This window comes from Rhipicephalus sanguineus, chromosome 10 (assembly GCF_013339695.2).
Source record: "Rhipicephalus sanguineus isolate Rsan-2018 chromosome 10, BIME_Rsan_1.4, whole genome shotgun sequence".
NCBI classification, from domain to species: domain Eukaryota; kingdom Metazoa; phylum Arthropoda; class Arachnida; order Ixodida; family Ixodidae; genus Rhipicephalus; species Rhipicephalus sanguineus.
The window spans coordinates 37,732,646-37,754,940 of record NC_051185.1 but is presented as its reverse complement, the minus strand read 5'-3'; the positions used below and the strand labels follow the sequence as shown (position 1 = coordinate 37,754,940).

Here is a 22,295-nt window from a genome sequence, read left to right as displayed (position 1 = left end):
AATCTGAAGCAACATTTTTACATGCACCCTGTCTGTGAAATCAGCGTCGTGGACAGTGCCCACAGAGAGCAACACGAGAGGCAAAGTGAAGAAGACGAAAGAAGACAAAGCGGCGAAGTGTCGCGATGGAGGCGCTTATAAGCCCTCTTGAGCACTGATCGATTGGTCAACTGACCGATCAGCGAATAAAAACGTGAAAGCTGCAAAGATCACATCACCAGAGCTAGTGGTGTGATCTTTTCTTCAAATCTGCAAGCTATCAACAATTCGCAGTGCTGCAATTCTTCAAAGGTCCGACGTCCTTCCCTTGCTCCTGTGTCCTACATCGTGTGTTCTACATCCTTCCCTTGCTCTTGGAACATTTTAGAACATTCATGTTATTATGCACTTAGTATGACAGTTACCCAAGGGACTATAAAAGACAACAAAGAAAGAACAGCAAGTGGACTTAACGTGGCTTGCTCCATGTACAGTACATCCACTCATTATTTCTTCGTTGTCTTTTAGTCCTTTGAGTAACCGTCATAGTAAGCGTATTTCAACACGAAAATGAGCCACATTCATCGCTTTGTTAAATGTTAGAACACGTTTAGAGCTCCTCCAAACCACGTAAGACCCAGCTTACCTGCAGACTCGGGTGGCATCCGAGGTCGAGCAAGGTCTTGACAACACCCATGTGACCTTTGTTGACTGCAATGTGCAGGGGAGTCTGGCGACGCTTGTTGCGTGCATTCAGGTCGGCACCGGCACGAGCCAGAAGCTCCATCACGCTCGGCTCGTCTCCAAAGGCAGTGTGGTGCACGGCTCGGTCACCATCTTTGTCCTGCCGCAGGACAAAACAAAAGACAACAGCCAGGGTGAGGAGGCTGAGAAGACAACAATCACGCTGGGAAGGAAATTGTCGAGGCATTCAAGACAACGCGTGACAACAAATGTGTCATGTTCTGACACGTTTGGAGTCACATGTCATCTTGTCATTTGGTGTCACGTGTCGTTTTTCACATGTCACCAAATGGGTCATATTGTGACACACTCGGTGTCACTATGTGTCATCTGATGTGTCATCAGATGACACATCGTCAAATCAACACGTCATCAAAGTGAAACATTTGGCATCACGACACATGCCGTGTCCCGACACATTGTGTTACGACACAGTGCATCACAACATGTCAGCGTAGCTTCAATCGCTCCATCTAAAAAGCAACTAGTTTGTTTTAAGCTTGGGGAAATGTGGCACCTACACATATTAGCATGTGTATCATTCTGGCTTCTCTATTTTTCATTGCGAGCCTTTCATACAAATTTCTTCTACAATGCTTTCAGCTTCAAGTTTTAGTTTTTATTTTAATTGCTGCCAGCTATCTTCCTGTAGTTGTCCCATGTAACCTATGAAAATGTTTCTTTTTAAAAAAGATAAACCAGCTGGAAGTTAGCTCGGGTTTCCATCTCTCCCTTTGCATCTTTCCTTTTGCACTGTTAGCTTATTTACTGCATCGGAAACATTTGCCTAGTAGTTAACTATAATTAGGGCTACAGAATGCAGAATTTATGACTGTGTAGAAAAGAAGACAGATGGACAGCAAGGTTCACCTCAACGTAAAGGAACAACTCACCTCAATTTCAACATCAGCATTGTGACGCAGCAAAATCTTGATGACCTCCACGTGTCCATTCTGACTGGCAGCCTGGAGAGCCGTGTGACTCGCAAACACCCCGTTCACCTGGCCATTGCAAACACAAGTCAGCTGTAGCTTGAACTGCCTTCCTTGTAGCTTCTTTCTTTTTTCTCTTTAGTATGACCATTAAACCACATCATGATATAAAAAGCATTTCAGTAGACTAACAACGAAAGCTAAGAGATATATAGCAAAGTGCAAATATAACATTAGACATACAGAATCAAACAAAGTACCAAAGAGAAAGTAAAGCTAATCACCGCTTGGCAGTCAAATAAGAAGCAGCGTTTCCAGACTATGTCCATAGTTAAATGCTAGAATTAGGGGTGTGCGAATATTCGAAATTTCGAATATTTTTCGAATAGTGTTTGCTATTCGATTCGATTCGCACTGAAATTTTACTATTCGAACTATTCGAACTTCCCAAAGACAAATGCAGTCAACGTCCGATTGAAAGTGACCCCTTCAGATTTTCAATATGCTTCACCTCATTACACTCTCGTATTGCGGCAAAGCTGCCTTTCAAGCTCCGTTACTGTCGAACTTAGCCAAGAGACAAAGTCCGGTTGAAAGTGGTCCCTAGATTTTCAATATGCTTCACCTCATCACATCCCCGTATTGCGGCAAAGCTGCCTTTCAAGCTCCGCTACGGTCGCAAATGTATTAACTCAAGAAAACGCTGGTTCCAATATGGAGATGAAATATGTGGCAGAGTTGGGGGCTCAATTAATGCTGTTTTGGACCTGAAATTTGGGCAGGAAGTCCGAAAAACGGGACGCCGAAGCTTTTTAGCATCCAAAATTTCAGATGTTCTTATATATCGACGTCTACGAGGCAGATTTGTAACTCCGGACTTGAAGGGAGCACACCCTTGTCCGTCACATCAGTTGGGCTTCCACAAAAGTTGAAAGAGGAGGAGAGGCTGAGGAAATGGCATCTTTGCCTATCACGTGTAAAGTGTTGTCGGCAACACTTTGGTTGCACGCAATCATGTACCTAAATACAATTCGGCCTCTACATTGCCTCATTCTTGATAAGAAAGACAACTATGAAATATGACCCCACCAGCGCTTCATCAACCTAGCGAAAAGAAAGACTTTCATGTTGCTATCTCACAAGAACATACTTCGGGATTCTCTGCAACTTTTTCTGTAATTTCACTTCGAATTATTCGAAAAATGTTTGAGAAATATTCAAAAATTATTCAAAATCATTCGATTCGATTCGCACTCAATCTTTATTATTTGAATTTGCTTCGCACCCAAAATTTTGCTATTCGCACAGCTCTAGCTAGAATTACATCATTTTTTATGTGAGCAGTATGAATTTACTCCTGATACATCACATAGTAAATAGCACGGCAAGCTAAACTTTCGAAGAAATGCGTCGAATCAACATTCCAGGCAAAATTATTTACATTTTCGGAAAATCCAGTCACACAAAGTACTGACATGCACTGCGATGACATTTTGTTCAATAGAAAGTGCAAGAGAAACGTAGTTTGCTCCTTCTCGGGAAGACATATAAGTTATTTTCTTCGTTCAGCGAACTGGGAGCGCGGAAAATACACAACGGACGAAGCGAGGAACCACACAAGACGAGCGCTCGTCTTGTGTGGTTCCTCGCTTCGTCCGTTGTGTATTTTCCGCGCTCCCAGTTCGCTGAACGAAGAAAATGAATTACCAACTGGCCCACCTTTCGATCCTCCTGTGACATATAAGTTAAGCACAAACACTAGTGAACGTCACCCCGCTGGCAACCTTGCGTCGCTACAAAATATGGTACACAGCATGAAGACATTGCAAAGCTCGCAGGCATGAGATGCAGTCAACCAACACATGCGAGGGTACCGTATTTTACAGTTATAATACGCCTACAGACGTAACGTGGCATGTGAGAAGTGCCACTTACGTTGGCCTCGGGGTGCTTCAGGATTTCCTCGCACTTCTGAGCGTCGCCGGTGGCCGCCGCTTTGACCAGTTCCTCGTTCACGTCTCCGGAGACGTGGCTCTCGAACAGTTTCTTGAGCAAAGCACTCAGGCGCTCTGAACAGACCGACACCGGAGAAAAGTTCAGAGGAGTGTAGGCTAGTGGAGGTTCCCAAACGCATGAACAAGCGCATCTTTGCATTTGGCCTTCTACACAATGCTGCTGCCAAAGCCCAGAATCAAACCCGCACCATCATACCCAGTAGAGTAATGCCATGGCTGCTAGCCACAATGACAGGACACAAGTTACGATACACTCAAACCTCATTATCACAAAGTTGCATCTGCCACAAAAATAACTTCGTTATATCCGAAAATTCGTTACAAACATTTATTTGTAACACTGCAGCTATGACAAGACTATTCTTCATTTACTTCGTTATAACCGATAATTCGTTATATCCGTGTTTGTTATAACGAGGTTTGAGTGTAATCAGTTAACATTATCTTCCTTTTGTCTACACTTAAACATTACATGGTTTTACTGTACAAGTTTTTGTATGAAATCCTCGAAGAACAATGTCATTCACGCTAACGGCAACAAACGCACTCACCTCCACTGGACACGCCGGCAACAGCGCCGTCCGAAGCCATCTTTGTAACGGCGAGAGGGTTGTAGGTCCAGGACGTGCCACAGACCTCCACCTTGAGGTCATTGTCGTGGTAAATCTGCTGCACTCTGCCAATCTTGCCAAGGGTCTGCAAAGAACAACAGAGGAGGTGGCAAGGAAGAGGATGAAAAAAAAAAAAACCACAGCCACTCAAATACCGAAGCATATCAATTATGTATTCCGCACAACAATCAGTGTTCTTCTCTGCGAACCACTCAAGCATACAACTGTAAGGTTGGACGATTGTAACAGCAATAGTTCAAGTGTTTGACTGCAGAATCCACAAGCCGGGCACTCGACACAGGAACCGTTCAAAGGAAATGCTATGTGCTAATGGAAGCGATACGCTAAGCAGATTCCAGCAACTTAAATGTCCTTCACGCAGCAGTCAATGATTTATTGTTTGCAAATGCTTGTGTGTCAGCTATATACGAGGCTGACAAGGCTGTGCTGGAATTCTTATCAACTGCTGGACCCGACTTTCGTCTGGTATGCTCATATGCTGAGTGAGACGTGATGTGTTGTGTTTCCTTGTTCCTGGTCTATTGCAAGTGCACTTTCAAACGATATGTTACAATTAGGGGTGTGCGAATATTCGAAATTTCGAATATTTTTCGAATAGTGTTTGCTATTCGATTCGATTCGCACTGAAATTTTACTATTCGAACTATTCGAACTTCTCAAAGACAAATGCAGTCAGCGTCCGGTTGAAAGTGACCCCTTCAGATTTTCAATACGCTTCACCTCATTACACTCTCGTATCGCGGCAAAGCTGCCTTTCAAGCTCCGTTACGGTCGAATTTAGCCAAGAGACAGTCAACGTCTGATTGGAAGTGGTCCCTAGATTTTCAGTATGCTTCACCTCCTCACACCCCCGTATTGCGGCAAAGCTGTCTTTCAAGCTCCGCCACGGTCGCAAATGTATTAACTCGAGAAAACGCTGGTTCCAATATGGAGATGAAAGATGTGGCAGAGTTGGGGGCTCAATTAATGCTGTTTTGGACCTGAAATTTGGGCAGGATGTCCAAAATCGGACGCCGAAGCTTTTTAGCATCCAAAATTTCAGATGTTCTTATATATTGACGTCTACGAGGCAGATTTGGAACTCCGGACTTAAAGGGAGCACACCCTTGTCCGCCACATCAGTTGGGCTTCCACAGAAGTTGAAAGAGGAGGAGAGGCTGAGGAAATGGCATCTTTGCCTATCACGTGTAAAGTGTTGTCGGCAACACTTTGGTTGCGCAAAATCCTGTACATAAATACAATTCGGCCTCTACATTGCCTCATTGTTGATAAGAAAACTATGAAACACTACCCCGCCAGCGCTTCATCAACCTAGCGAAAAGAAACACTTTCATGTTGCTATCTCAGAAGAAGATACTTAGGGATTCTCTGCAACTTTTTCTGTAATTTCACTTCGAATTATTCGAAAAATGTTTGAGAAATATTCGAAAATTATTCGAAATTATTCGATTCGATTCGCACTCAATCTTTATTATTCGAATTCGCTTCGCACCCAGAATTTTGCTATTCGCACAGCTCTAGTTACAATACTTGTTCAGATAAGTTACAATACTTGTTCAGCTAGTGACCACAAGTAACAACACATGCTCTTAGCAATACGGAGAATTGCATGTGTCGCAGTATGAACTATTGCAGTGGTCAGTGTGGCGTGGGCCACCATCCTGTTTGCAATTGTCGAGGAGCCGTTTGACAAATGTCGAACATCAAACGACCTGTCAATCATAAGAACGACAGTTTATGCTTCACGGTGATAAAGTGCTCCCTAAGAGTGACGATGATGGACACTAGATAAACAAAGTTTCATTCCATGAAGCTCACTAGTTCGGTCTTTTAGTATTTGCGAGAATCAGATACGCTGTGATTTTCTTGCTTAAAATTTCAGATGCACATTAGATTTCTATTTAGTTTAGAGACTCCAATGTCACTGTTATTTTTTACTTTGGACTCGTAAGATGTGCCGCAATGTTTGATTCGTCGATGCATTAAATTCAAGGTGAACGCTGCTAAACGAGTCATCTTATGTTTGTGCATACATTGGTTACAATGAAATAAATTATGAATAGTCTTACCATGAACACAGTGTAATGAATATAAGGTTAGATCAAATTTTCAGATACAATGAAGCCACCTTCTTGTCTGATGCAAAACTGTCATAAAAAAGTCTGACGGTACTAAAATTAGAATGCACAAAGTTGCGTGACTGAGACACGGATGAAAGGGAGACACGATTAGACACTTTTGTCTGGTCTCATGTGATTACGTCGTCATATGTCACGATGACGTCAGAAATTTCAGTGATCATGGCATCATGATGACAACTCGTTTTCACATCTCGTATGGCTCCTCTCAGAATATCGTATCGCGTCATACAACTTCTTGTAACAATCATGCTGATGCCAACGGTCACTTCTCGTGCTTCATGAGGCATCTTAATTGCTCCCAGTCACTTCTTACTTCAAGGTGTAGTCCTTTACTGGACGTTAGGCATCTTGTATGGCATCATCAACTTTCTGTACCATTTGTGTTGACACCGATGGTCACTGTTCACCTTGCACGAGACATTACTCCTTAATTACTCTCAATCATTGCTTACTTTACTGTGTAGTGCTGTAGTGGACGTTAGGCGTCTTGTATGACGTCATGAACTATTAGTAGCATCCGCATTAATGCCAACGCCGCCAACGGTAAATTTTTGCGTTTCATGAGGCATCTAAGGCTTTTGCTTTAAAAGAGAAAAACCATAAAGCAGAATGTCTACACATACAGTAGACTCTCAGTCATAGGTCGGCAAAAAAATGGGGAGCTCACTCAGACTCACTCAACGAAATGTATCTTGCCCTTAGGGCACACTCGGACTCAGACTCGTCAAAGTTTTCCTCAACCGGACTCACTCGGACTCAGACTCATCAAAATATAATTCACTTCAACTCACTCAGACTCAAATAAAGTTTTTTCAATCCAAATAAAGTTTTTACAATCCAATCCAATCACTCAGACTCAGACTCACGGTTCGATCTGAGTCTGAGTGAGTCGACTCATGAGTCCGTTCGCCTATAACTAGCTTTTTCTACCATAGTGTCAATGCTCTTAAACATCAATATCTCGCATAATCGGTGCTCTACTTTGCACATTTTGATCTCATACCTTCAAATACGAGTTATCAGAGTTTGCAATTCAGTAAGGACACTTTTATTAAAAGAGATGACTTACACGGGATATTTTTATCGATAACTTCCATGAAAGAACTTGCTGGGGGAGGTCAAAGCACCTCCTCCCCCTCTTCCTGCGCAACTCACGCCGTCTGATCAATAAATATCGAACTGACGTATGAACAGTAACGCGTGAAGTATGTGTGAGTAGACGTGAGTATAAAGGTGAGCCGACATAAGGCTGATAGTAATGCTGAAGTGTAGGTGATAGGACCACAGGTCGGCAGAAAATCTGGAGCTCACTCAGTCTCACTCATGAAATGTATCTTGCCCTTAGGACTCACTCGGACTCAGACTCCCCAAAATTTTCCTCAACCGGACTCACTCGGACTCAGACTCACTATAAATTTCCTAAACCGGACTCACTCGGACTCAGACTCACAAAAACATTACTCACTCGGACTCACGTCTCGATCTGAGTCTGAGTGAGCCTGAGTGAGTCGACTCATGAGTGAGTTTGCCGACCTATGCTCTCGGTAAACTCTCTTAAACGATATTGCTGCTTAATGGGAACAACTACCTCTAATATGATTGATCTTGTAGCTGAATTCTACACCCCTATTCATCTCTCAGTAAATGGCACTCCAGTTAAACAGAACATATTTTCCTGGTCCTATCAGGTTCCGTTCAACGAGCGTCTGCTGCGCAGCAAAGTCCAACTCACAGGAGTCATTGCTTCGGCCCACTCTCCGTGACCCCGCTGGAGGATCTTGATGCGTTCGAGGTCACTGCAGATCTGCACCAGGTCACCTACGGAAAACTGCTGCGACGAGGTCGCGTCCCCAACACCGCTGCCACTGGCCGCCGACGTCGATGCAGTTGATGCCGTGTTGACGCGAGTCAGCACGGCCGGGTTGAACGTCCACCTGATGGCAACAACGGAACAAGCTTTCAGGCACAGTTACAAATACGATGTTGAAGCACCCATTTCCTCCTTAACACACAGGAAGGGAGTGCACAAATTGCCTTCAATGGGTCACAGTTAGTGAAACACACAACCAACCCTAAAAAAGTTCAACAAGATTAAATGTTTAATAGGAAAGCTACAGGTTAACATCTTAACACACGAAAAAGAGCAAACAACTTTATTGATACTTGTTCACTGCTCCGAGCTTCAAATAACATTCTTTGCGAAGTAACGTTTGTAAACCTCACCATGTTTACGAGACGCACTTGCCATGAAAATTCATGCAAGTAGAGGATGTCAAATAAACTTTCATTCCAAACAGAATGTGGAAGCAGCACCACTAGATCTTTCAGGAATGCTCAGGTGCTCATCGATTGAAAATATCGCACTGCTAATATGGCATTGCTTGTTGGCCTAGCCGGAAAATGTTGAAACAGCGTATTGAGTAAGCACCACAAGTGATACTGCGTCATAACTAACGCACACATAAATACAGTGGAATCTCTGTGATACGAATCTCAAGGGGGAGTGAAAATATTCATATCACCTGAAATTTCATATCGCCAAAAAACTAGCAAAGTTCGTTTTCAAACCACGATATATGCACAGAGCATTCATTTCCATAGAAAGAACTCGCATACATCTTTCTGGGACACACGCGAACGGACCACTACAGGAGGCAGCTGCCATGAATGTGCACGTCAAAGCTTCGCTTGAGGCCAACTGAAAACGAGGTGCTGAAGTCCGCTCCACCATAGTGCAAACAGGAATGTCAAAACGGTCCATGACTTTTTACGACTTTATTGCCTGTAATTTACCGCTGTGTTAGCCACGTACCTTCAGAGCTGCGTAGTTACTATTGATGATCGCGTGGATAGTAACTGTGGTTTCGTGCATAGCAGTTGCGGCAAACAGTAGTTCCACTTTAAATCCATAGCACTGTTGGTATGATCGCGTCTACCACGGTTTTGTCTGCAGTGGTTGCGGCAAGCAGCATTGCTTCGACTCAGCGAGCGTTGGATGCACGTGTACTTTCGGTTTCGTCGTCACCATACATGAATGCGTAGATAGCGACCACGGTTGCGTGCACAGCGGTTGTGGCGAACGATAGTCCTTTTTTTAAATTCGTGTGCGCTGGCTGCGCACATGCCTTCTGAACTGCATCGTTCCCACCTATGATCAGGTCTACCGCAGTTTTGTCCGCACCAGTCGCGGCACGCAGTATCGCTTTGGCTCAGTGAGCGTTGGATGTGTGTGCACTTCCGGAGTTTTGTTGTCGCCATAAACGATTGCGTCGATAGCGACCGCGGTTTCGTCCGCAGCGGTTGTGGTGAATGATAACTACAGTTCTGAATGTGTGTGCGCTGGCCGCGCATGCACTTCTGAAGCTTTCGGAGCATGCTGCTCTCGGCCGTCGCTCGACTGTTTCGGTACCCATGTTCGTATCACCCATCGCAACGCAGAAAAGTGTTCAGAACAGTCGAATTATGGCCCATTGGACAAAATAGAATTCGGCCGGGGAGTTTTACGAATTCGTATCAGACCGAAATTCGTATCCCCCAAGCTCGTATCACCGTGATTCTACTGTACAATCTTTCAAAAATAACAATCCTTCACTTCCTGGTAGAACAGCTGAACAATCAAGTCAGGAATACGTGAACAGGCCGGAAAAACTGACGAACAATTTAAAATGGTGTTCATGAATTCGAAAAATACAAGCTCCGCCTCTCTCCATACCTGTTAGCACTTGGATAGGAGACCACTATGTCGTGGTCTTCGTCAACACCAATCACTGTGCCTGTTGTTCCAAGACACTGCAAAGAAATTGTAACAATAATAAATGATCAGAATCTTCTCCTGTACAGAAATTGCTCTCGGCAGTAAGTTTTATGCTACCAATAAAAATGACTATGGCTTCGAAAACGGCAAGTCAGAGGCTTGAAGCATTACTTCCTTTTAATGGGACACTGAAGAGGCAGACAGTTAAAACTGTATTAGTAAGTTATCTTGCTACGATATCAAAAACGTCACTCATATTGAGAAAAAGAGGTCTAAGATGAGAGCACAAAACACTGGCAGCAACCCTGCCTTGAAGTTACTACATCATACATTGTTACGCCATCTGTTGTGGCTTGCTGAGCTGTTAAGTGATATAAATGCGCTACTGCACTATCACTCACAGCATGCCCTAAAAGATAAGCAAACGGGCAAGAGAGTCATCATTTTAAAGGAGTCGCATAGTGCGCCCCACATCCTGCTAAAGGAAATGTGCCGCCGAATGTGTTCGGCCGACAACACGGACCTCTCCTGATAGGCAGACCTCGCACCAGCATGCATGCTCACATCATGAGGCTTATAGTGCATGGAGAGACGACGGCGAAGGAGGACATGACACACACAGAAGGACACAAACATCCTTCTTCATCCTAGTCTTCCCGTACGCTATTAGCCTCATGATATCATACCAACAAACCCAAAACACTACATTAATGCGCGATGAGTTGTCAACACACCTCATACATTCCATCTGTCCAGCCACCATGGCCATGCTGAAGTGACTGGACAATCTCAAGATCCAAGTCTACGTTCACTTGGTCGCCGACTTGGAAGCCCACGCCTCCAGAACGGCCGGGGCCTTGTTCTCCTGCGAGGGAAAGATGAAGAGGTTGAAGTGAAGTGGCAAAATACGAAGACAGCGAGAAGCGATAATCCACATCGACGAAAAGGGCACTGCAGAAACACGTGAAAACAAAAGAAAATTCACCAACCACTACAATACTCCCTAATGCGAAATTTGAGCGCAGCAGCATACAAAATTCCACCAGTTGCCTGGCTTACTGTGCAGAAAGCGTGAACGTGGACGCAAATTGTATGTTTGTATTGATGATTGAACAATAACTGTAATGTTTGAATAACGATCATTCAGTTCAAAGAATGAATTAAAAAAGAGTGACAGTCAACCCACTTTTGAAAGTTTTCAGCATGTTTACATGCACCTGGTTGGGAGTTGTAAACAATTAGTGACCAGCGCTATGGTGTTTCATCACTGAACAGATTGCAATGATCACTTCGAAGCATGAACGACTTACCTAAGAGGGGTAGATGGTCCCTGTAGACTGTGCCACCCTTTGCGTCATTCACAACTTTGAGGTCAGCCTGAAAACAAAAGGAAACAAGTGTCCTCCACTGAGTGACAAGCACCTGCTAATATAATGCCTAAACACCACATCCGCAAGAAACATGTCAATTTTAACATACCAATTATTCAACGCATTTAAGGTTAGCAAAGTACAAAGCGAGGAATAAGGGACTAGTAGGTACTTGACAAACAGAAGGTACAAGGATGAACAGAAAACTAAGAAAATGCACTGTGATTGATTGATTGATCGATCAATTGATTGATTATTGATTGATTGATTGATTGATTGATTGATTGATTGATTGATTGATTGATTGATTGATTGATTGATTGATTGATTGATTGATTGATTGATTGATTCATAATTAGAGTCACTAAATCTTTCAATACACAGCAAAACCTAAGCTTTGAAGGGCTGACGACGAATTTCGAGCAATATTTTTTGACATCCACATAAGCTACAGCTGTCGCTTTGTCTCCCATACACTTTCTTAGGTATTAGTGCCTGTGCAATAAACTATGCAGGTTTGTGGATAAACTATGCGGGTTTGTGCATTGTGGATGCCACATGCACTTAGCCGCCAATTCACATCTATGTCAGCACATGTGCATCCAACAATGGTACATTCTCGTAGAAGTGGGAAGCATGTCTGCAGCTCTGTGGTTATTGATATTCACGTGTGGATCTCTCCTGCTTCACACTAACGACACGAAACGGCAAGCCACAACTGCACACCTAGCACCGGGAGTGTTAACCAGCGTCATTTCCGGTAATCGAGAACCAAGAGTGCTGCATTCCCCAAACTAGCGCAATATGTGCAGCCAAACTGGGGAGATCCGAAGGAGCTCGATTCTTGACTCTGACATTCAGCGGCATTCCTGGGCTCCTCCCTACTGCGATAAGTGCGACAATGTGCACATCACATGAGAAAAGCCTGACAATGGGCTAGTTAGGTAAACATAATCAACTTTCCTTGCACAAGCTACAAGAAGAACTGGACACAGCGAAGAAAGCCACGTGCGTTCTGTAGGCGTCTTTCTTCGCTGTGTCCAGTTCTTTTTCTAGTTTGCACAATGAAAGTTGATCACATCACATGGCACTGCACATCAGACTGCACGTGAAGTTTTCGAAGCATTCGCAATGAAGTTTAAAGAAGCAGGATGCATTACCGCGCCTGACAAGGAGCGTAACTAGCTGACAAGCAGCGTAACTTTCGCTGCAAGTAATATTTTTTTACTAAACAAGCTTATTACTTGACGCATTCGCCGCTAAAAGTGTTGATAATCTACCCCTTCCCTGTGTCCCCTTTCTAGGTATATTAGTGTGTTTTCACAATAAGCCAAAGCAGTTGGCAGTTAGCATTGATCATGGGTATAGGCAGGATTTTGACTTCGGGGGTGCAAAGCCGTGTTGCATAGCAATGGGGAGAGGGGGAGCACTGGTGTTGCTTTCTGTGGGGAAGGGGGGGGGGGGGCAAATGCCTCCTTTGCAGCCCCATCCCCCCGGCCAACTATCATGGCGTTGATCCTGTGTCTACTTGCCCGTGATTCCTACTGCGCTGTTTTACCTATGAATACGTAGCAACTGGCTCGCATTCAGACGCTACAAAATGAGCGCTTACCATGCCTTCGAAGCCGACGCGGTAGAGGTTCTTGGCCCCGTTGTCCCACACCACGTAGGCGGCACTGCGAGGGCTGGCCGCGCTCCAGTCCTGGATCTCCGTGACCTTACCCCGGCGCCCGTTGCCGCCGTCCTGATCCTCCCACTGCCAGTCCACGCCTCGGACTACTCTCGCTCCGGGGAACATGCCGCGGACTCCCATTTTCTTGCTCTTACGACGGGGCTCCATGAGCGCCCTGCGAACGAATGCACAATGCAAATTAGAGGATGCCCACATATGGGGCATACCATCCCAAAAGAAAAACAGTAGGCTGCGCAAGAAGTTATAGAGGGGGGCTCTGCCAATATAAACTACAGTCTTTGAAATATAACTGCCCAGTTATTCTAAATAAGCATCAACACTTACAGAAACCTGTGCTAAATAATTTCTACAAATTTTTCTGGCCTATTAATCTACTTACTCATAAGCAGATAGTCTCTAAATAATGCATTGTGGTGAACATAATACACTGCTATAGTTTTCCATTGTTTTATGTATTAATGTCATGTTCTTGTGTTACAGTCAAAAGTATTGGTCTAGTTCTTTCTATTGTTGAAAGCTGTTGCATTAGTAGTATACTACCGTTTCTTTGTTTTTGTAAACAAATATGAGTATTATTTTTTACATTTACTCGTGTATGGGTATAGTTATAGGTTCTATCTGCATTAAACATTGTTTTCTGCTACCTGTGTAATGAATTGTATATTTTTACTAAAGTACGATTACATGTGTCTCTTTTGTAAACCTTTCTATACTGTCACATGTCGCCATGTAAATGATCTCTTGCACTGGCGTGACCATTTACATGGCAACATGCGACTCCTGCCCTGTGTTCAACTCCTGCACTGGCACTGTGTAGAGTGGGGGAGTTCAAACACCCCCCCCCCCTGAAAAATTTTCAATTTACATGTGTATACACACACACACACAAACACACGCATGAACATGCATAAAGGGTGGTTAAACACACACACCCCCCAAAAAAACTTGTGGCTACTGGTCAAGCTGCTTCTTTGCAGCTTTTAGCCTAAGAACCAATCCAGAATATTTTCTATTCTGTTCTGGTAAATAAAGAGAATCGAAATCAATGTGCCCTAAGTCAACCTGTAACACATTCAATGAAAGCAAGCTTGAGATGGGCCTAGGTAGTGAAGGTTCATCTTTACATTATGGTTTGGCAGGAAGTTCTCGACTGATATTGCTTTTTACTGTACTTCCTTGGGTCTCTTGTTTTCTCGGCAAACATTGCGTGTAACAGTGACTGCCATAATGCAACATAATGGTGAATGTTAACATATTCACACAACGCAACATGATGAATGCAACATAGTCACATATATTCTTCAATACACTTCAACGCAAGTCACTATAACGGTGTTGCTGCTGTTTCTTGGAGAAACCAGACTGCACGATATACTGAAACTGTGCATTGACAATGTTCTTGTGCATTACTTGGACATTGCCATAGTCGTAATGAAATTATACTGAATTCATAAGTTATTCTTCTCTCCCATTCTTTCACACACCCCTTTCCCCTTCCAAAGTACAGCACAGCCAACTGGAGACCTCATCTGGTGAACCTACCTGACATTCTTTTACCCTCTCTCTCTCTCTCTCTCTCTCTCAGCGTTAGGCTATCCAGTTGCTTTGCTAGTAAAGATGTGTAGACTGTGGATACCTTTCTATATGAACCACAACATTCCTCGAAGAACCAATCAGTATTGCAGCTCAACCACAGGAGGAGCCGGTAGCTCACCGTTCGCTGCCCGGGTTGGTGATGCGGAAGAAACGGTGTCGCAGTTGGTGCTTGTCGCCGTGGTAGCACATGGAGCAGAGGTCGTAGTTGGAGCACTCGGCACACTTCCACCGGATGCCAAAGATGGGCTGCTGGCGACACGTGTCGCACATGGTGCCCTCGTGTTTGACGCCTGCGTGGAGACATGGGTAACATGCTCACATATTCGAGAATGTGAATGCACAAAAAGAATGTTATACTTATTTCATCACTGCCAAATAAAAACAGACAAAACACATTGCATTCGGTTGCCTTTTTTTCAGATGCATTTTCTTGATGTCACAAGGCTGAATGAATACACCTACCCAAACCAGTTTATTAAAACATCAATTTTGGTTCCTTGAAACATTCACATATTGAGTGCACTGTTAAAGTTAATTCACTGTGATCAAATAAAAGTATCCAAAAACTTCATACATGTCAATCAATAATGTTTCTGTGGCAATGCAGATCAGACTGCCAAGAAATTCTTCGGCAGGAAAACTGCCAAGAATAGCCCATCAGGAAGTTTCTATATTGCATGATCACGAACAGTTAAGTATGACCGACACATGTTAAAAAGTCTCGTTCATGTCTACCTTGTCATTTGGCTAGCAAATGCCGTCACTTGATCAGCCTTGTAATGTCCAGCATATCGTTGTTAGCTCAACAGTTTCACTACTGAGCGATTCTATACCTACATTACACTCTTTAAAGAAACCTTCCATTGAGGTTTGTGAAAACTCCCTACTGTACCTCCCTTGGGTAAATCAAAGCCTGATGCCACCTCTGTCTGCAGTGCTAACAGCTTAAAAGTACATGGAATGGAAATATTGAATCTGTTTAGACTTTTGACACGGTCTTTCATAAGTACAAATCTGTTCAATTGTGTGGTAAGAGGTTAATTACTGGAGCAGATAACGAAGGCTTATCTTCCATTTCTAGACGGCAGGATGACATCATACATACTACTGTGTTTTTTTTGTGCGCTTGGGTTGTTGCAATGTGGTAAAAAATTTCAACACTTTAAACACTCAACATCTGCCTCGTTTAGAATCTAATTACTGTCCTACATATCACACGTTTGCAACTGAGGTATGCTTCAGTCCTTGTAGAACGCTGATTCAGGTTCTCCTTAACTAATCAGTCATAAACAGGCATAATAAATATTGCTAGTGTGGACACAAAGGCTGCATCGCATCATTTTCTTATTTCAGCATCGGCTTTGGTTTGTCTAGTCCTTTCATGGCAGAGAGGCTTTTATCATATCACTGAAGGGTAATCTATAAAAACAGCTCAATTCAATTTTTTTTTTACAACGCCTGTAATGTTTTTCTCATATTGTACTGCAAGATAGTCTGGCTGCCTTTTCTGCGAAGGAGGCCTCGTTATCATCAACGGCCTTTGCTTTGTGGGTATTAATCAATACTGATTATCAAGCCAAGTTGATGTTGATAACCAGTACTGATTAATACCCACAAAGCTGTGCCTATCATCAATCCTGAACCACCCCCTCCCCCACCCTATCAACACATTGACAGCAAAATCATTCCTTTTCATCACTTCCCAACTAAGGAGACAGTGACGCCCTGATCAAGCAATCAATCCTTATCGTTCCTTTGATACGTATAAAATGATCCTCAAAAAAGAAAACTTGATCAGCTCCCCAGAAAGCCCCTCCAACAGTGTCCTACATGAGCTCGTATGATTGCCCTAACCCCTTCAGTACCAATTGTATCTATCCTCTTACGGCATCTGATTACTTTTTTAGAAACACATTAAAATAGCAAAAAAATAAGTTTGAACCCACAGTCTGAATACTTGTCACGTTAGGCCAGTTGTTACAGTCACACAAATTAGTTCACTACATATATCCACCTTCAAAAGTTAGATGATGCATTGCATTATGAAAAAGACTTCATTCACAACTAGATGCAGTGACTAATATTACATCTAAGAAATGACACTCGTCTGACATAGAGCAACATGTCGAGAAGGTGTTATACGTATTAATGACACTGTTGTTCTGTATTACCTTTCTCGCTAAAGATACTTACGCTATTGTTTCCGGGTTAACAGCATAAAGTCAGCAATGTCTTCAAATGTAAGTAGCACTTCGTTAAGAAGACACCATGACTGAATGGGCCAAAAATAAAATGCACGTAAGAAACATGCACGTAAGGTTCGAATCCGCGCGAGCTGATCGAAATAAGCCTGTCACTGGGTGGACTGTGGCCGTGTGGCCCTGGTTTGATATAGATGGACGCATCATTGTCAAAGACGGGATGATAATCATTCCGGTCGGGGTCGCGACTCGTCCACGCTGCCGGACCTTGGAGGCGAGAAGGAGAGAGAGAGAGAGAGAGAGAGAGAGAGGAGAAAGGTATAGGAAAGACTGGGGCACAGCATCAGCCATTTAATGAAGTGAACTTTCGGGCCAATGCTACAAGCGGACCGGTACAGCTCGCACCAGGCTCCACAACAACGCATAAATACGGCGTAGACCTTCAACCAGCACTGCCCCAGCTCAGGCACATCGGGGTTGTCTCAGCGAAGAAGCAAGTTCGGTTCGTAAACAAAAACAAAGGCACGAAACCTAACCTGTCTTCTGTTACAAGCGATGTACTTAACGTAAACACTATCTCAGATGCAAAAGTAGCGCGTAGTGAAAGACCTGAGAACGAGCTTACGCGCTTAGCTACGAGACTAGAATAAAAACACAGCGCGAAACTAAAGTTAACAAAGCGATGACGAATGAATGAAAACTGCGGTTTTTCGCGGATGACAGCTCATCCCACGCAACGGTCGCCACGGTTGAAAGAAATTCTGTCGACTTTTCAATAACATCAGTGTACCGAGGTTGAATAGAAACCCAAGGTCTTCACGGACTGATTCTGCGGATTGCCTTCGTGCGCCGTGGAGCTTTAACAATGGACACTGACAACAAAGTTAGTAGAAGCTTAGATGTTGGCTGAACCGTCAAAAAACTTGAATGATACGCAAGCAGGAGGCGTTGAGGCTCTGCTTTGAGACTTTCAAGCCTGCCCATGATGTCTAACTAGGCTGACAAGCAGTTAACAAAGCGCATACGACGTTAGAGCACACAGCGAAACGACAACACGATCGTAGGTTCCTGGTCTTTCATGGACCAAAAAAAGTTGTGCGCACGTGGAAACAGTTTTAGTCTAAAGTGAGGCCGGTAACGACAAAGTGGGAATGCAGCGAATACTTAAAACAAGCCTCGGTGTTCGAAAGTGCAGAACGCTCCAGTTGTTTCTTCGAGCGCGCCCCGTAAGAAGTTGAAAAACACACCTGTGGGTGCACTGTCAACGATGCGGAGATCATACGTTCCGGAGCAGCGGTAGTTGGCCGCCGTGCCGTTGTCCCAGACGACCACAACTTCTTCGGAAGACTCGAAATTACGCACGGTTCCCAAGTGTCCATCGCCACCGTCCTGTTTGCCCCATTTCCAGTCGGGACCACGGATTACGCGCGATCCAACGCCTTCCATGACATTCGTCCGGTTAGTCCGAGACGGGCCGCACTGATCCATGCCTCTCAAAAATAGTAGGGCATGCTCCTCGTCCAAGGATAGCTACGGCCCAGGGCGCAGGATACCAAGGTTCAGACTCGCCGACTATAAACGACGAACTGCAGTGTTTCCTTTCTGGTAGCCAACCGACGCCGATCGCGCAAGCTTTTTCTCTCGCTTCTCGGAGCGTCGTAATAAGCGATACTTCAATATCGACGTCCCGAAACGACGTCGTAACAGTGGAGTGCGTATTTTCCCGGAGAGACTCGCGCTGAGCTTGAGCCGCTGAGCATGCTCAGTGGGCGAAAGAAAGTGGCGCGCGTTTTTAATTCAAGGTTTTGCAACGTGTTTTGTGAATCACCGTAACAAAGAGAGACAGCGCGAACCAAACTTACTCTTTAATGCACTGAATACGTCAGGAAAACTCGCAGCAATGCCGCAGTTGCAGACACGAATGTTGTAACATTGAGCACATACTCTGGTTGTGTTCACGACGCAGTACAGTCGTGAGCACACTTAGCGTTAACACGCAAGCGGGTGATACACGGTACTATTAGTGATTCCAGCCTGCACGAATCACTGCACATCAGTGGCGCAGCCAAGGGGTGGCACACCGGGCCAATGCCCCCCCCCCCCCCCTTTTCGTTCTCTTTTTATTTCTTTTTTTTTTTTTTTTTGTCATGGCATACGCAGCACAAAATGACACTTGAACACATCTGCCTGCCGGCCCCCACTTCAGAACAAGGAGGTGCCCTCGCCCCGCCCCCCGAAAAAAATTTCTGCCTACGCCCCTGCTGCACATGCGAAGTTTATAAGTGCGGAGCACTTTAGAGCCCCGGGCTGTCGTATGCTGTCGTCGCTTGGCGTAACGCAGGCATAACCACGTATAAAAACAGAAAAAAAAAGAGGAAGCAATCGAGAAACGGAGAGATAAAGAAAGAGAAAAAAGATAAATATAAATAAATAGAAATAAAAAAGACAGAAAAAAACTGGAAAACGGAAAAAGAAAGAAAGAGGGGAGGAAAGGAAAGGTAAAAACCGAAGAGAAACAAAGAAGGCTGCCCAGCTCCGCACTTCCTTCAGGCTTGACACCACTAGTGCCAAGCTGCATTAATTTTCGTTTTCTCTTTTTTTTTTTCGTGCTTACTTCACAATCGCGTGATCCCTGAGCGTCTTCGACGAATGTGTGCTTAGACGACGCGGTGCGCGCGATGGTGAAATAGTGTCATCGCTGACGCACTGCGCATGCGCCGAGCCTTGCGTTGCTGTGGGTAAGCATCGCTGATGGCCATAGCATGCGCAGGGTTCACCATTGAGGGAGGAGGGGGGTGATGTTTTACCGTAGCGCCACCCGCCCCTCCTCCCCCTGCCGGTGGTCGAGTTCTTCTCACAAAGGCATGCCATTGGTACCCGGCTTTCCGGGGACCACAGTGGCAAGTAAGGAGATAAAGCTTGCTAGGGTCTTGGGCAAGTTCGATGCAACATTTCTCCGCTCCATAGACCCTGACTTAAAAACAAGACTTCCGCATCACCTTCCTCGTCACCTTGAGACACTCTATCATCAACTTCGCCTCAACGCAGCATTCACCAACAGCTACATGTGCCGCCTTGGTTTGACCACTGACCCATACTGTGATAACTGTGGTGCTCTAGAATCAATAGAACATATTTTATTAGATTGCCAAGCATACAGAGAAGAAAGAACCTGTCTCCAAAGTAGAATATGGTCAACCTCCCAAGCACCGCTAGATCTCGGGAAAATACTTGGACCTACGTCTTCTCCTTCTCAGCAACGTCAGATTTTAACATTTCTGTTCAGATTCCTCGAGGACATTAACCGAGTTGACAAACTGCAACTTACATCAACATCATTACGTTGTGACATGTACATACCACGATCATAATATCTTCTCTTTTTTTTTTCCTTTTCCTTTCCTGCCCTCCTCCTCCTAGGGCCTTTCTGTCCTCAATCTCCCCCTCCCCTATACAGAGTGGCATGTAGGCGCCTTTATATATGCCGGCAGAATTCTCTGTTTTTCATTAAAGAGCTTTCTCTCTTTTCAGGGGATGCAACATCAGGAGATAAGTTGAATGCAACATCGGGGGTCGTTGGTCGCCATTATCGTCAAAAAACATGCGTAACCGACGTGAAATGTCCGACTGAGTTTGGCGCCCCCCCTTTAGATGATTAAGGAGGGTGCCCTCCCCCACCCCCCTTCGCCATAGGGAACCCAAGCTCAAGTTTGCGGCGCGACGACAGCGCCGCGCCAGCCGCGCTGCGGCTCTGTCGGAAAGCTCTGAACCGTCTGCGCGGCCGACTCGCCAACTCAGCCCCTTTCACGGTAGCGGTAGCGCACGTGCGCACGCGTTCTTCTCTCGGTGCGGGTAACTGGGAGGCCGTCAGCTGGGTACGTTGAACCGAGAGGCTTGCTGTGCGAAGCTGCGCATTTCCACGATGGCAGAAGCGACCCCGCAGAAGCGCAAGCGTGGTCCGAAGTATTGCGGTTTAGTGGCCAGCCACAACAGTGCAGACAACGCCAAGACACACGATTCACGTGTTAAACTGTGTCGGTTCCCGGGCGTGTCGCATGAGAAATAAAGGCGGCAAGCGTGGATAGCTGACAGCGCTGTCTCGCCTTCTATTTTGGCTGTCTGAGTTCATCGCTTTCGTTCGTTCCGACTACCTGAATCGGTAAGTAACGGGGCGCATGCACGCAGCGACTACAGGAATGACTACTCGCTGTCTTCTCGCATTGTTAAAGTCCATTTACGGTTGTAGGTGAAGCAACTGTGTTTTGATTCCCCGTGCTCGTGAGACCTACCCGTCGTTGTTGAACGTTCACATTCGCGTTATACCGTTAGCGTTGCGCGGTTGGTTGAATTCAACTGAACTCCGCACATTGTCAGAAGTTCGGCGCCTGCATTTCACGCGTCGGGAAGGCTGCTTTATCACGCCGGAACGGACGTCTGTGCATTTTCAGCAAGCTTTGACATCGTTCTGCAGGTTTGCTTTGTTTTTGTCAATTTATTAGCGTGATATATATTTAAGCCGCTAAATATAACTGGCACTTAATACATTCTTTGCAATTGCAACCTTGAAGTAACCACCTTCTGACTTTGTGCGATTTTCTAGCCGCGTTCACGCAACAGGTTTTATACGCCTGTCAAGTCGATATCATAAAAAGAGACTGCAAGCATGACGCGAGAGCCGAAAAAACGAGGCAAGCAGTTCATCTTGCTTCACAGTGGTTAAAGCTCAGCTAGCTGCCTCGCGTCTTAATCGGCGGGTGATTCTCCAGCAGCACGGAGGACTTGACTCTAACCTTCTCAGGAAGCAGTGCCATGGCCGTATAATCTTTTTTCGCACGCCGCAAACGTTTGTTCACGAAAGTACACGGCTGCTACTGTAAGCATGCCATATCAAAACAATCATATGATTCGTAGTCCACGCCGCAGAACATCGATAGCGTGTACGGCTTCATTTCGGAGTGCCTGTGGACCATTATTCATCTTTAACATGACATAATGAGACTTACCTCGAGGTATACGTCCTACACGGTGTAATCGCGACTTCGGAAATGCATTTCGCTTTGAGTCGGGCGTGGTTGTCGTCGATCGTCTGCTCTTCACCGTTAACGTGATTGACGAGCCTTTCTCATTTTATCAAGTTCGCTTTTCGGAAGTGCCAGTCAAGCTTGAAAATCCTTTTGAAGCCGCACTGCAAGCGGTACATTGCGAGGCGCCGAAAGTGCACCGCGAGAGCTCTGCACG

The 22,295-nt window shown here is 44.9% G+C and overlaps 1 protein-coding gene across 2 annotated transcripts in view; it reads right to left on the bottom strand.

Annotated features, from left to right (window-relative positions):
• The window catches only part of LOC119371680 (E3 ubiquitin-protein ligase MIB1), a 526,638-nt gene extending 507,937 nt beyond the window's left edge, over positions 1-18,701 (bottom strand). For both annotated transcript variants that reach the window (XM_037642132.2, XM_037642133.2), the window contains exons 1-11: positions 18,305-18,701; positions 14,975-15,146; positions 13,180-13,414; positions 11,508-11,574; positions 10,932-11,062; positions 10,156-10,232; positions 8,176-8,377; positions 4,222-4,366; positions 3,591-3,724; positions 1,617-1,724; positions 626-823 (exon numbers count right to left, since the gene is read on the bottom strand). In XM_037642132.2, coding sequence (XP_037498060.1) covers positions 626-823; positions 1,617-1,724; positions 3,591-3,724; positions 4,222-4,366; positions 8,176-8,377; positions 10,156-10,232; positions 10,932-11,062; positions 11,508-11,574; positions 13,180-13,414; positions 14,975-15,146; positions 18,305-18,545 — 1,710 coding nt within the window. In that variant the 5' untranslated portion in view covers positions 18,546-18,701. The remainder of the gene's footprint in view (positions 1-625; positions 824-1,616; positions 1,725-3,590; positions 3,725-4,221; positions 4,367-8,175; positions 8,378-10,155; positions 10,233-10,931; positions 11,063-11,507; positions 11,575-13,179; positions 13,415-14,974; positions 15,147-18,304) is intronic.
• Positions 18,702-22,295: the final 3,594 nt, after the last annotated feature.